The 15,996-nt window shown below is 37.9% G+C and overlaps 2 protein-coding genes across 3 annotated transcripts; both read left to right on the forward strand.

The window, feature by feature from the left end:
* The first annotated feature begins 684 nt into the window (after positions 1–684).
* Positions 685–11,819, forward strand: LOC122828084 (transcription factor Spi-B). 2 transcript variants are annotated; one of them, XM_044111345.1, is made up of 6 exons: positions 685–9,018; positions 9,199–9,233; positions 9,917–10,133; positions 10,221–10,336; positions 10,450–10,603; positions 10,732–11,819. In XM_044111345.1, exons 2-6 carry the CDS (start codon positions 9,213–9,215, stop codon positions 11,037–11,039), a joined length of 816 nt encoding a protein of 271 aa, XP_043967280.1. In that variant the 5' UTR covers positions 685–9,018; positions 9,199–9,212; the 3' UTR covers positions 11,040–11,819. The 2 variants fall into 2 exon arrangements, with proteins under 2 accessions (XP_043967280.1, XP_043967274.1); XM_044111339.1 differs by having other exon boundaries at positions 685–9,233.
* Positions 11,820–13,767: 1,948 nt separating this feature from the next.
* On the forward strand, positions 13,768–15,919 carry LOC122828098 (adenosine receptor A1-like). The gene is made up of 4 exons (XM_044111358.1): positions 13,768–13,847; positions 13,928–14,017; positions 14,106–14,569; positions 15,045–15,919. The coding sequence occupies exons 1-4, from the start codon at positions 13,786–13,788 to the stop codon at positions 15,206–15,208; spliced, it is 780 nt and encodes a 259-aa protein (XP_043967293.1). The 5' UTR covers positions 13,768–13,785; the 3' UTR covers positions 15,209–15,919.
* The last annotated feature ends 77 nt before the right edge of the window (positions 15,920–15,996 follow it).

Consider the following 15,996-nt stretch of genomic DNA (forward strand, 5'->3'; position numbering starts at 1 on the left):
CATGTCGTAACAGCTTCTGAGGTTTACAAAAGTCACCAATAAGAGTTTATTGTTATTATTATTATTAAGGCGACTCATTTTTATGAATGTTATTGTTATTAGTTGTTTCCTGTCCTAATAAATTGTTTTCCTATTATATCATCATTGACACAACATTGCCTATCCCTATTTTAAGCACTCTGGAGGTGAATTGAGACAGTCTTTTTATTGCTTTAGATTTTGCAAGTTCAAATGTACTTATATAGAACATTTCAAAGCAACTGGAACATTGGATAAAGTGTTCTAGATACAGCAGAAAACTGCTATTATCGGTTTGGCGGACAAGGCTTTTCTTTTGGTTCGATTCTATTGACAAAACACATTTAAAGGCAGCCAGTGCTGACAAAATGTCTGCACATAAAATCATTAAAACACTTAAGAGTAAGAAAAATATGAATGCAGTCAATAATGAAAATAAGATATAGGACTTCGAGACAAAATAACAATGGGGGAATCATCTATTATAAACCTAAATTAAAAGCCATTGTACACTGATGTTTTTTGAGATGAGATTTGATCATTTGCCTGTTATTCAGGATTAATCAGCTCTGTAACTGAGGTGCTACAGATTCAAAGTTAATCTATAGACACATATTTGCCCCAGAAGGCCTTAAAGGGAAACCAGTGCAAGCACTAAGCAAATATAATTGTGTGTTGAGCAGCGGGATTCTGGACCGGCTGCTCAGAATCCCGGTCTGAGCAGTTCATGACTAACAAAGTCGTCTTCATGACTTTGTTAGTCATGAAGGTGACTAACAAAGTGAAGGTGTTAGTCACCTTCATGAAAACTTTTACAGTCCCAAATTGGGATGAAATAAAAGCATGGATCACTTTTTTAACATCCAGGAAAGATCAAAAATGTCTCTTTTGATTAAAGCTTATAATTTTCGTTGCAGTTAAATCGTAATTAAAATCAGGATAGGATATCATTTAAGTCTGATTTAAAACAGACTCAAAGCTACCTAAAACGTTTTTGTTCATTAGATTTAAAGATTAATTATCACATAACGTACAGTGAGCCTACTATTTATAAAGAAGCTATTATCTCTGTAATATGAACGCTTACTGCCCCATCGCCTTCTAAAAGAGTCATTCATACCACAGCAGACAGATGTTACATGAGAGTTTGCTGCTATTGAAGCGAAAAGCGTGGTGAGAAAGAGAGCTGTTGTTTTCCTCCGCTCCGTCCTCATGACAGCTGTGGAGTGGAGGTGTGGATCTGCAGCCGGGGGGATTCTCCATCGCACGGCGCGGCCCTGCGCTCACAGACAAATATGCAGTGTGATATCAATGTGTGGGCTTTCTTCTCTGAAAAAAGGACTGGTTCAGATTAACTCATCAAACACTCTGAAGCCTTCATTGTGTGGTTTTTTTTTTGTTTTGTTTTGTTTTGTTTTTTTTTGCATAAAAAGAAATTCACAGAAATGCTTTATTTCATCCGTAGAGCTCAGATAAAACTTGACTGTCTGCTTATCTTGCTGTGAAAACAGATGATTTATGTACGGTCTTCACACTTGAGTTTATGTGTCACTGCGATAAGGCTGGTAGGCCTGTGTTCATGTCTGCGTGCTTTATGAGTGTTTATTGAGACCACAGATTGTCGGACTGCCTACTGGAGGACACAAACAATATTCCGTGGGAATGCAGTGTCCCACCAGTTCCCAGTCCCATTCCTTATCTCCAAGCATTCCCATATGAGCGATGTATATTATCTTCAAAAAGCAGGAGCATTTTGACTTGTCGGATGCTTATGACCGTGTGCAAATGGAATGTCTCTTGTGCCTCCGCTGCAAGGTTGTTAAACTTGCATACAGTTAGATGGCATTGTTGCAAAGATGACTGCTGCAAAAAAAAAATAAAATAAAAATGAATATGCTTCTCATGTGAGCCAAGAATTAAAAAAAGAAAAACCTTCACGGAAGCAGAGCCAGAGAAAAAAATGGGTGTTAGACTGATAGAGAGTTGGAGAAGGTGGAGACAGCAGCATCAACCTCAGGTTTTGCATATTTTCCCAGCGTCTTTGATGCACTGATCATTTACCAACATGAAGTGCAACTGCCTCCTCACCTGCCACACTGCCTCTCCTGACTCACCTGGCCTCTGAGGCAGGCCCTACTTGTGGGTGTGGGCTTGAAACAGTTAAAAAACAGTTACACGCCACAGACATTTTAATAATCTTTTTAACTAACACATCTTTTCATCCAAACAGTTGTTATTGCTCATACGCCATGAAAATGCGTCATCCCCCTTAATGCTTTTTTATTTTTTTTATTTATTTTTTGTTATGTTTTTGCAAATGTTGATTTCACTTATTAAGGGAAATGAACGATGCAAACCAGCCTGCTGCTGTGTCAAGATGTAATTTCCTTCTGTGGTAAGTCATAAATAACTGAGCTTAGCAACATTTTTGATTCAGTTTCACAAGCTAAACTCAACCAAGATGATACTTAAATGGAATAAAATTGAGATAATTTGACATCTAATGCAACTTCCAAGGCTTTGAGAGTCCAGAAAACAATAGTGAGAGTGAGTATTCACACAACACAGAATAACATTGAACCTTCTCAGAAGTGGACAACCAGAATTACTTTAGCAAAGCATCAATTTGTTGATGGCATTCAAAGCACTTCAGGACTCATTTACCTGGGTTTGGATCACAGATCATGATTCAACAATATGAAAGAAAAACTGGAGAGAAGGGATTCCATGAGAGAATTCAAAGTCAAAAACAACTACTAACAAAAATTCAAAGGCTTATCTACATTTGCTAAAGAACATCTTTTTGCTTCCCAAAATTTTGGAATCAATGAGACCCCCAGACGTAACGGTGTCAGTATGGTGATTTGGAGGTGCGACTGATGGAACCGTTACTTCTGATACCAAGAAATCCTGAAGAAGAATTTCCGGCCATCTGTGTGCGAGGTGCAGCTGGGTCATGCAGTTGGGCAATTATCCAAAAGCACAAAAAGATAAGGTTTTGAAGTGGCCTAATCAAAGTCCAGGCCTAAATATCACTGGGATGCTGTGGTGTTAACTTTCAAGAGACATTCAAGCTTGAAAACTCTCCAGTGTGACTGAAATAAAGAAAAGTGGGCAAAGATTTCACCAGAGCAACATAGCAAACTAACTTTCAGTTGTCACCATCTGTTGCTGTCACAGACAACGGGTATCACAACCAAGAATTAGATTTCCACATCAGAGCCATGTTGATTTAATGAGCTATTTTCACTTATTAAATGAAGTAATTTGTCAAAACAGTTTTTATTGCAGCACATTATGGCAAACCTTGACAAAAAAAAACAAAAAAACAAGACATCTGTAAAGAAGCAAAGGCTGTTCCATTGAGTTTCAATTAAACCCAGGATGAGAACAGGCCCTGGAAACTGTACAAGTCTAGTTAGTCCACCTTGAGAAGTTTTTGTGTTCATAGAAAGACTCCCTTTAGAAACAAACAAGTCTGGCTTATCACTTGACACACACACAAACACACTCTCTGCTTCTGAGTGAGCGTTGGGGGAATTCCCGCTAACCTGCATGTGTACTGGTGATTTGCGTATATTCACTAATCTGGGGGTGTTAAGCTTTAACTGTAAATCCACCGACACCTGGACACACAGATATATACACATAAACACAAAGACCCTTGCTCATCAGCAACTGATGGTGGGCCTGATAAGAGGCAACACAATCATCTTAATTGCTTCAGAGCTGACACACTCATGACCAACAGTGTGTGTAGGTTTCTGAATCAGTTTTATAAGTCACCTGCTGCACCGAGACCGTTGAATGGTATGAGTGACTCAGACACGCTTTTTAATTTCCCTTACACACGCATATAGACATATATCACACATGCCCAGCAACAGGCTATGTATACACAACGATTGAAGTCAACTGCAGAATTGTTTTGCACAGCTTGTGGACAGAAAGTTACTGAGCAATAATTCTTGCCTCTTTCCAGTTGCCCCTACAAGCCAGACATTCCCTAAACTAGTTAATAATTGAAGATGCCACTGTCTATTCATTAAAATGTTGATTATTTTGAGTTTCTGGATACCCAACTCTTTCAGGGACACAAATCAAGTAAGTGAAACTCTGTGTCGGTGTGTTTATAGGTGTGTTTCAGACTGCAAGCGTCCAGAGACTGTCTGGCCTTATCACCTTGTGTGAATACTCCAGGTGCGAGCAGAGCAGTAGGAATCCTAACCGTCGTCTATCTGACTGAAAGCCCAGGGTTTTTCCAAACACGTTTATCAAGTCTTCCTTATTCACCTCCTGGTGTTTTCTTAAAGAGGTCTCTTAGGTTTTTTATTTGTAAAAAAATAATAATAACAATAAATCAAAAATGTAAAAATAAAATTCAAAGTTCAATACATTTATAAGTCAAAAAGTTTGAAAATCAGCTGAGACTGAAAACCGTTTACAACATGAAGAAAATACTCAAATGTTTCCTCATTGTCTATGTGTTTTATTGTGACACACTGTTGTTGTACAATGACGTGTACAACAATGTTACACGTCATTTTTTGGGAATCTGGTGGCCAGTTAGAGGAACATTATCTCTGTAACCCATAAACATAATTTATCATCTCAAGCACTTGTAGAATGAAATATTTCCCTGAAAAAAAGTTTTGTGAGCTCAGTTCATTCATAAAAAACATGAAAAAAATAGAAAATTGTTAGGTGAGGAACATTGGTGGAGGATTCCTACAATAGAATTGCGAGTGCTGCCACAATGATATTGCTCGTTACTTTAATTGCTGATGAATGTGATATAAATTGGAAGTTTTCTTCTTCTTACAAGAAGAAATGAATTTGATGTTCTCACACAAATTGAGGTGAGACTTTAAAAAAATCTTTGATCTTATTTGTTCTTCCCTCAAATGTTGTAAAATACCTTTCAATCCCTAAATAGTTATAGATTTATGTTTGGACACGAGATTTAACTTTGCGCCCTCACACCTTTTTTTTAAATTATTTTTATCTTTAACATGGATGGATTTATCATAGAGATTATATAAAAATAACAAAGCTCCTGTTATGTCTGTGTCACTTTGAGTCTTGACAGTGACAGTTCATAAAAAACAAATTATGGTCCTGATTGCAGCGTGATGCAGGGTGGGTTAATAACAAACCTAATAAAAAGGTGGCTGTTTACGTTTTTGTGAAGCTTTTACTAGTACTAAACGATCTTTTGCCACAGGGACAAAACTGAAACGTGTTGTATAATCTTAATCTAACATATTCAGATGAATGTACCTTTACATTGTTTGCATGTGTGCACACCCTACCCCCGAGGGTTAAAACAGTTGTGTATGCTCTTCTGTACATTAGGTGTGACCATTTTCTCTTGTTCTTGGATCATTTCGACTTTAAATCTCATCAGCAGTGAGTTGCAAGTTTATGCATAGCCTAGTAGTAACCATGAGACAGATTTGTTCAGTAATTGTTCAGTAATAGAGAGCATGTGGCATTCCTCTCTTTGGAAGAAACCAATCCAGAAAATCCTATTGAAAATTTGTGGACTAGCCTATGTTTGAACCCCGTGTTTGTGTCATAAAAGCAACCAATCTGAATGATTTCTACTAACTCTGCCAAAAAATATTGCGGCGAGAGTGTTGAATTTTACCAGAATCCAGTTGATACCTACAAAAGATGTGGTTGAGGTGCAACTTGCTGGAAAACATTTAACCAAATATTAATGAGGAAAGATTTGAGCTTGGATGTGTAATTTTATCACTGTGACCGTTTTAAAACATGCTTACACAGTTTTGTACACTTTGTCTGACTTCACCTCTATCATCTTTGCTCTGTGTATATCCATGAAGCAATATTTTGGTATATTTGATTTGAAGTTATTATACTCGTTCCTGCAAACACAGTGGCAGTTTTTATTATGGAGAGATAATGGTTCAGGTGTAAAACATAAATGTAATATATTACATGTCATATATTATCTTACCAAGGAGATCAATTGTTCTGAGCTTGGGTTCATTATGACCACAAATTCATCAGTCAATAGCATTTTAATTATATTTTTTCTGATTTATTGTATTTGTTCTGGGTTAATCTGTCAACATTTACTCCCTGTGTCCCAGAAAGTGTTCCATAGATGTATTCTGTTTTGTATAATTTTCTGATGTCTCTTGTTTCCAGCTGAGGCTTGCAGGTCAGTTTAGCATACATGGTTTTATTTTTAGATTGTTTTCGGAATCCCTCATGAATGCCAGGTACTCAGCCCACACAGAGAAAACCAGGAAATTAAATCTTGTCTGCCTGAAGTGAATGATCTGCTTGTAATGTTTTCACTGAGAATAATGCACTCTTTGAAATCAAGGTAAAAAAAAAAAAAAAGTTATCCATCACAGTCAGCACATTGAAATATCAATTTAAAGTAATTTGCTTAAGGATCTTTGTACTGAAATTCTTGCAAAACACCAGAAGCAAGTAAAATCTATTGACGTTTTCATTTGTCATAAATCCAGATTATCTGGGTCCAAAGGCTCAAGAGGGCCCAAAAACAGAATGATCATCCATAAACAAATCCAAGCTTAAAACTGCAATAATGGTTCATGTGTTTGAGTCTTAAAAAAGAGAGACTTAAACACTGCAGGAAAAATAGCCACTGGGTGCAACCTTTTAACAGAACTGCTGAAAGACAATCTGGAGCAACCTGTTTAGGTGAGATTATTAGCGCAATGAATCGCTAGTCTGTAACGATTTTGAAAACGAAATACCATGTAGTCTATTTCAAAATACATAAAGATACAGGAATCATTTGTCCTCTGGTAGTCTTCTCCTGACACAACAGGTTACTTCAGTTTGATGCGCTAGCAAATTTGTTGTTACAGTAAAGGAAAAAAATAACATAGCTGGGGGAATCCCTCAACACCGACTGCCCACAAGGGAAAAAAAAAAATAAATGTTACGCTGCCGTTTCTTTTGTAGTGGAATCTACGCCTGTTAACACACACAAACGCACACACGCACGCGCGCAACCACCAGCACAAGCACACTTCGGCACAACATTAAAAAAGGAACAAACCCAATAGAAAGTCACAATGAGGCATACATGCAATGCAACCTGTACATGACATCATGTCATGCATTAACCTGTGATGCAATGCTGGTGTCTGTTTCCTTCCCTCCAGTAGTTTACTGATTTCGTTTTGTTTGACAGATGTAGGTGTTTGCAGAACTGAGCAGAGGGGTCAATAAGGAGTCACCAGATGGCCTCTAAAGCCACTATGCAGCTGTCAGCGTAGCAATTGAATTTCTAAAGAAAATGTTTTCTCCTTATACATTTTTGTATAGTAAAACAATATAAAAGAATGCAGTTTGTATATTGAAAGATATACAAACCGCTGCATATTTAATCAGTGTATGCTTACTTTAAGGTGATTATATGGGGGTTGCTAATGATAACACCTTAAAGTTATTTTGTGACATCTGATTAAAGAGATATGTCTCTTTCTGGTTTTCTTTCTTTTTCTCATATATATTTTCGCTAATATATATTCACAAAACAAAACATTTTCCCTTACAAACATTTCCTTGTTGTCCCAGATAGTAAACAGCCAGAAGCTAAAATGTATTCAGAAGCAAAGTGAACATTATTTGCCATTAATGAATTTTTATTACCATAACAGTTTAATATTTTCCTTTGTTGCTTTTAATCTATTAATATTTTTTATGACATTTTAATACAAATTCTAGATTACAGCAGACATGTTTACTTAACTCTACCTGTATGTCTCCAACAGCACATTAAAGCCATAATTTTCCTCCAATGTGACAAGTGCAATGATAAGAAACCACAGACATCCCAGGGGCTGTGATTTTCAGGAAATAAAAGTACAAAAAAACATCTGGGCGTAAAGACAACATTTATTCTGTTTTTAAGATATCGGTAAATTAGAATGTCATCAGATATTATTATTATTATCTATTATGTTAAGTAAAAGTAAAATTGCTTCATTACGAGATAAATCTTTACTATGAAATTTTGCTTTTCTTAGAAACAAATTGTAAGTTTGAATCGACTGTAAGCCCCTTGAAGTGTGTCACTCTCTACACAAGTGTTGTTTAAATTGTTGTCTTTAGAGTTTTAATTTGAACTAAATAACTAATGAACTCTTAATGTGGTATGGTTGTACTGAGAGCTGAATACAGAGGACTTTTACAAAACAAGTTGACGTAGCCTGGATCGTTAGACTAGACCCTTCCTTTGTGATCAGATGTTCAAGTTTAGTTTGAAATTACGAAACTTCACAACTGGAACAAAAAGTTTGTTTTGCCATAGGTCTGTTTTGAAAATGAACAACTTCAATATTTTGCTCTTTTAAAACTTAAAGGAATGGAACTAATGGTTGATCTTGGTCAAATTGTTTTCTATCAAATTGTTCAGAGAGCTAATTTCTATCATGCAAACCTTAAAAGACGCAGGATTGAAGGAGAAACATAAAACCATAAGTGTAAACTTAAATTTTTTTTATCTAAATGTAGAATTTGTTCACAGACTGCAATTTTAGTTGATAAAATTACAAGCCCAGTGTTTAATTTTTTAAAAAAGAGTCTTAACTTTTTAAGTGTGCTGAAGTTTAAAAAAAGAAAGTAAAATAGCAACATAAAACAAATCAAGTCCACTTTGCCTAAAACCGACAATCCAACAAGTCACACCTTTGCATCAGATACAGGCACATAGCAAACTTTTTTTTTTTATTGTACATTGGTGTGGGGAGAAAAAATTCTCCTATTAGATCAGCAGATATCCAGAAATACCCTGGTTCTGCAAACCGCTCCCACCTCAGCACTCGCTGGCCAATGGGAAGGGGAAGTAGGGTGTGTACACATGCCATATAAGAGAGATGATGCCCAGGTAGTGGAGCATTGTACAGGTGAGCGCTCCAATTCTCATGTCGTCACTCTTCACTGCCTGAGGATACTACTTCACAGCACCGGACACAGGACCTGACAAAGGTGCAGCTACACTTTTGTCATTTTATTTATTCATGTATTTATTGTGTTTTGCTGTCATATGATTGTCTCTTACATCTGAGAGAAGTGTCTGTGAAAGCAACTTTCATTTCCCCTTTTATGTTTTTTTGCCTTGATTCTGTTGTCTAATAAGAGTTTTGTTTCTTTGGTTTTTTCTTCTAGTTTGTCCTTCAAGCATGCTGACAGAGTTAGAGACGGTGAGTTCAATGCCACCTTTTGCTGTTGTTGTCTTAAATACTGTTTGAGTCTTATGTAAGATTTGATCTTTCTCACTGGGGGTTATTTCTAGGAGCCACACATCAGTGGTGCCTGAATGTTATCTATGCAGATGAAAACATAAACACTTGCATAAATTTGCCAGTCAAACTAAAATACACATAATCCCAGAGCTGGTAACTGGCTCCTTTCCAGGATCCAAACCTTAGCTGGACACAACATGCAACCTGAATCTAGTTTGAATTTCCATAATGTTGAGTAAAATTGATCAAAATGAGAATAGTTTGTCTTTTGCTTAGAAAACAGAATATTGACTCCATCCTGAAATAATGCCCTAAATCTTTTTTTTAATTTTTTTTTTTTGCCAAATGTGATTTTTATTTGTATTTTTTATTTTTTTTGCCTAAGACACCTTTGACAAAGTCACTTTTCGCTAAAGAAATTTACCTAGGCCATTATTGTTTGAAAGTTGACGACATGGAAAATTATTTGTGGAAAAGATGACGTCATTTAAAATTCATGAGATAGTGACAAAAGCTTTGAAACAACTAAAATAATGTTAATGTAAGGCTAAAACTAACAAAGGATCAGCTCCACATGTCACGCAAAATGTTCATGACAACCAGAGCGTCTGACATCTTCTGTCCTGCTGTGTGTCGTTCAGAGGGCTTATGTGCCTGAGGTGAAGCTGGGTGGATGTCGGGGTTCCTGGAGTGGGCTGGCCCCCTCGTCCTGCGCTGAGGTCGACCTCGAGGTCATTGAGGAGTACCTGCAGGAGCATTCGCTTGAGGTCCAACCCGCTCACACACCTTCAACATCTATGGCTGCTAATATGGGTCACCAAACGCACGTTCACTCCCACCGGGACGCCAGGATCATAGGTCGGCCGAATGCTGGCAGCGGAGGGGGAATATTTGTTTGTTTTTAGACGTTCTGCCTGACTGAATCTTGTGCCTTTCTCTCCTCAGAGAACAGCTGGTCGGGTCAGCATCCGTACGAGTGGCGCTACGGCTGCCACACTCCAAACGAGGAATACAAGGAGCCAACTCCACATCCAGCCTGGCAGAGTCCACAAGTCCAATATGTGAGTAAACAATGTTTGACATCTCATAAAACTCCATGAGAAAAGTCAAGTGTATTCAGTTCACACTTCTTCAGTTGGATTTATTTGTCTTATTTTTATTTTCGTTCATCCAGGAACACATAACATACTACGAGCCTACAAGTATATACATTGATTCAGACTCACAGTCAAGCAGTTCCCAGTACCAGGATTACCAAGATTCTCCATCACCACCCTCCAACAGAGGGGAGAGGAAGGACAGAAGTTTGCCTCTGGCACCACTATCAGGTAGGACACCTTACAGTGACTACCTCTCTGAACAAAAGCTCGTGACGGAGTGTCTTTGTCCAACTACGCACACAAGATGCGGTCAGGTCAAACCCTTCTTTTCTTTTTCTCTGGTTCCTCTTCAACAGGAAAGAGGAAGGAGCGCCTGTTCCAGTTCCTGTTTGAGATGCTCCAGACTCCATCAATGAGGAGCTGCATCTGGTGGGTCCAGTCCTCCTCTGGGACCTTTCAGTTCTCCTCCCAGAACAAGGAGAGCCTGGCTCAGCTGTGGGGTCGCCGGAAGGGAAACCGCAAGACCATGACCTACCAGAAGATGGCACGGGCACTAAGGAACTACTCACGGACTGGAGAGATCCACAAGGTGAAGAGGAAGCTCACATACCGCTTCGATGAGAAGACACTGAAAGGCCTACAAGGAGACAGCAAATTAGAGTAGCTAGTGTGTCAAAGAGCTCACATCAGAAAATCATTGGACTCATGTGACATATTTTGTGCAGATTCTAACTATAAGGTATTTTTAATGACAAATAAATACTAAGTATTTGAAAGGCTAGAGCATTAACTCCTGACAGTCGGAGCTTTGTATAGATACAGCAGTGGTGTGTGAGAAGACTGAACAAGAAATGATGAAAGTGATACATGCAAATTTCAGGCTGTGAATGAGAGGTCAGCTGGCAAACAGTAAATCTAAAAGATTATGATATATTCCCTACTTTATAAGTAGAATTTAAATCTAACTCTTAATAAAAGTTGTTTTTCCTCTGTTTTGTAATTCTGTGTTGCAGGTATTCATGAAAATATGTGCATAAATGTGCTCTGTGTCAAAATATCTTGTTCAAGATAAAATAAATTGAAAAAGAGCAGAAAAAAAAGTCTTACTTTTTTTCTCTGTTTGTGTACACAAACAAAGATGCCTTATGAAGAGCAGCTCTTTGAGATAAACATTAATGTGCTTGAAGCAAGCCCACATACACAGACTTACTGTACCAGGGCAGACACAGGCATGTGACCATAGCCAAAATTCTATGCAAAGCAAGCATGCATTAAAAACCGCCACAGCAAACAGACCAGCTAATCAGTAACATCCAAAAAACACCCTCACAACAATAAACGCACACACGCAAACACACACACATGTTTGCGCAGCTATCTTTGCGGGGACTTTCCATTGACTTCCATTCATTTCAAAAGCCTAAACCCTTACCCTTACCCTTACCCTTATCCTAACCCTACCCATTACATACCTAACCCTAACCCTAACCAAAACTCAATTCACACCTTAGTCCTAAATCTGACCCCTGACCCCTTGTGGGGACCAGACTTCAGTCCCCACAAAGAGCAGTGGGTCCCCACAACGTAGTATGTGTCAGGAAAATGGCCCCTACAAGGTATTAGAAACAAACGCACACACACACACACGCACACACACAAACAGAGCAAGGTGTACAGGCAAAGAATTACTGTCATAAAGTTTCCAATAGCAAACTAACTCAGTTTCTTCATAGAGATTTTCAACCATTTTTCATGTTTCTTTGAAGAATAAGTGTTGTGACTTTTCGTCTGATGTTACCAAAGTAGTTTTCTTATCTCACATTGATCATTGATACAATTTTTAGTCACACTTTGTTATGCTCCAGTTGTCCTTATCACCTATATCTATCTATCTATCTATCTATCTATCTATCTATCTATCTATCTATCTATCTATCTATCTATCTATCTATCTATCTATCTATCTATCTATCTATCTATCTATCTATCTATCTATCTATCTATCTATCTATCTATCTATCTATCTATATATATATATATATCTATATATATATATATATATATATATATATATATATATATAGATATATATATATATATATATATATCTTCCCTCTGACCAAATGATAGCAGCTTTTTCTGGGTCCTTATTTAAAAATTGTATTTCTAGGAGTTCATGTTGCCACACACTTTAACATAGAATAATGTGTTTTTCCACATATTTATCCTTTGAGTGTTTGTCCCTGACAACTTTTATTTAAGTCTCATGTGACCCAAAACACGATTCCCGTTGAAGTCCCAGTAGTGTTTAGCACGCTCCAGATGTTTATACTTGAGATGGTAAGACAGAAAATATTTAATATGTAATATGGCTTCTAATGGTTTCCATGTCATTTATATGATCTTTGGATTTTTTCCTCTCTCTTCCCTAACATCCTTCTAACTACATGGTGTTAAAAACAGATTGAATATGAGTCACATCAAAATTAAACCCAAGGGAATTCACATTTAATACAAAACATTTATATAGAAAATGTAATGGGTTGTTTAAGATCAAATTGCTAGTCACTGCTAAAATGTGTAAAGTATGTGATTTTAATTAAACCTCTTGTTACATTTGATTTTCCAAACTTTTCACTTGCTAAGAAAAATGTACCTGTTTCTGGCTTATGTAGACTGTTGTTCATATCTTAGCATAATTACGATTTCCTATCATTGCCTGAACACAAGGCTGGGACCCACTGTGGATCTCAAACCACCAACTGGGGTTTCTTGAAATGATTTCCACTCAAATTGAAACAAATTGAAAATGGAGCAAATTGGACATGACATTAATGTTATGACACTTAAAAACAGTTATAATAACTAATGAAAATGTACAAATGTGATTGCTTGCCAGTGTGTTCTTGTTTAATTGGTTTACTCACAGTGTGTGTTTACTTTAGTGACATTTGGGAAGACAAATCTCTACGTGTCATTTTGTGATTCAATGACAGAAAAGTTTGGGAACCACCGATCTAGAAGTCCTCTCCTCTCACGCTCCAGGGATATATTTATAAAAGTTTTGAGGAGGATTTTTGACTTGCTGATGAAATACAGATGGTGTCTCCATGGAGTGTCAGTCAGCTTTCAAGTGTGCACGCATGATCCCATATAAAAGGCCCCTGCTTGTTGTCTTCTAAGCCATTTGCAACCACAATCTGAACAACAAGGAAGGATTATGCTGGACTTTTCTTGCTACTGAATTCATTACACTTCTGCATGAAATATCTTCAAGGATATTATTTGCTGTCAATTTGCAGTGATGGCTGATTGGGCTTGGGTAACTTACACAGTGCTGGAAGTGCTCATTGCTGTGGCATGTTGCCTTGGGAATGTGTTGGTGGTGTGTGCGGTGGCTGTTGGTATCCATGATTGCCTCCGGGAGCCGACTTTCTGCTTCTTGGTGTCCTTGGCTGTTGCTGACTTTTTGGTGGGTGCAGCTGCCGTGCCTCTAGCTATACTGCTGGATGGCTGGGTGAATTTGACCTCTCACCAGTGCTTGTTCCTCAGCTGTGTCATACTCGTGCTGACAGAGGCCTCCGTCCTCTCACTGCTGGCTATTGCCATTGACCGATACCTGCGGCTGCACATGCCTTTCAGGTAAAGGCGACCTCTGTCTCACAACTTTATAAGAATTGCCGGAATAATTTTCTCATCGCCTCCTTTTATTTTTTCTCTCCCTTTTCAGATACAAAGCCATTGTCACCCAGAGGCGCACACTGTTGGCCATGTCCGTCTGTTGGATACTTTCGTTTCTACTGGGATTCACCCCTCTGCTTGGATGGCACAATCTCTCTGCCACTGGCTATTATTCCACCAACACATCTTCTACCTTGCCTAGCTCTTCCCAATGCACCTTCCTCTCAGTTATCTCCCTGCCCTTTATGGTTTATTTCAACTTTCTCGGATGTATCATGGCCCCTCTACTGGTCATGACATTTCTGTACATCATCATCTTCTGGAGCCTGCACAAACGTCTGAAGAACAGCTGCCCTCAAGCACAGGCCATGCTGCTCAGGGAGAAGAAGCTGGCCTGCTCACTCGCTCTGGTTCTTACATTATTTGCATTCTGCTGGATCCCTCTGCACCTGATGAACTGTCTTCTGTTCCTCTGGGGACCTCAAGCAGTGACCCAGGGAGCACTTTATACAGGTAGGTCAGAGTTGTTTTCCTACTCCTTGCACAGATGTTAAAACGTCTCCACATATACAACAAGGTGATTGCTTACAGCTCCAGACATCAAGTGTCTTAGGGAAATGTACACGCAATAATCTAATATCACAGTAATTTTGGGTTTTGTAATTTACTTTGTTGGAGCTGTCAGTTATATTGCTGGTTTTTAAGAACAATATCGGTTCCGTAAGTTAAAGTTTATTGTGGCTTTTGTGTGATCCACAGAGGCTGCACAGCCAGAAATGTGTTGTTTCCTCTATAATTTAGCAGTTATGGAAGCATAACTATTAAATCATTCATATTTGTCATCAATAATATCAACTAAGATATTAAAGAAATTTTTTATATGACCCAGTTTATGAACCAAACTCTCCAACTGTTGTTCCAAAATACTCTTCCAGCCTTATGTTTTGCAGAAATTTGCTGATGCAGTAACAAACCGATCTTCCTGCAGGTATCCTTCTGTCTCACGCCAACTCAGCAGTCAACCCAGTGGTCTACGCTTGTCGCATCCCCAAGATCCAGAAGGCCTACGGTCAAATATGGAAGCATCTCGCATTGAAGCTCAATTGTTTTACCAGAAATGAATCAATTCAGCAGGCTATAACAAGAGACTAGTTTAAGAAATGTAAATGTGTGTTTGCCATACCAGAAAAAAAGGGCTTGCGTAAGACTTTGTAAGACTTGTTTGTGGTATTTCATCAATCAAATGCATTATTCTATTATTGTACAGCATTGATGATTTCTGCCGTTATTACATTTAAACATGTAGCATGAAGACTTTTAACAAAGTCTTGATATGCAACTTTTGTTTTAATGTTGGCTTTATGTTAGTGATAGCAATTTATTAAAGCTCCACTAGAGGGCACCATACATCAACAAACTCAACGATTGTTGTTCAGATAGAATCAGAGTTGTAGCGATGTGTGCGCGCGTGTGTTGATGTGAGAGAGTAAAAATAACTAACTTCTTAGCTTCTGTGACTTCTGGACAACTGATTTGAGAAGACTAGTTTTATTGAGATGTACATATTTAAGGCATGTAACAACTTTTGTCCACAAAAAAGCCATAAAATACATATAAATCCTCCGGCAAGACATTTACCTATTCTTTATGTTGTCTGTAAATAAATAAATAAATAAATAAATAAAACACTCCAGCAAAGAGATTGTGTTGAACTGTTCAGTGGACTCCTCAGGGAAGGCAATAGACTGTATAGTTATCACCTCAGCAGGGTGCAGTCCCACCTACCAAACTATACAACCTACTACCTCACCCTGACAGAACCCAAGTCAAACACACCGCACATAAACTGATTGAGGAAGTAATAAAAATAACCATATATATATCTATCTATATCTATATATATATATATCTATATATATATACATATATATAGAGATCTA

Source organism: Gambusia affinis, linkage group LG01, assembly GCF_019740435.1.
Source record: "Gambusia affinis linkage group LG01, SWU_Gaff_1.0, whole genome shotgun sequence".
Classification (NCBI taxonomy): Eukaryota; Metazoa; Chordata; class Actinopteri; order Cyprinodontiformes; family Poeciliidae; genus Gambusia; species Gambusia affinis.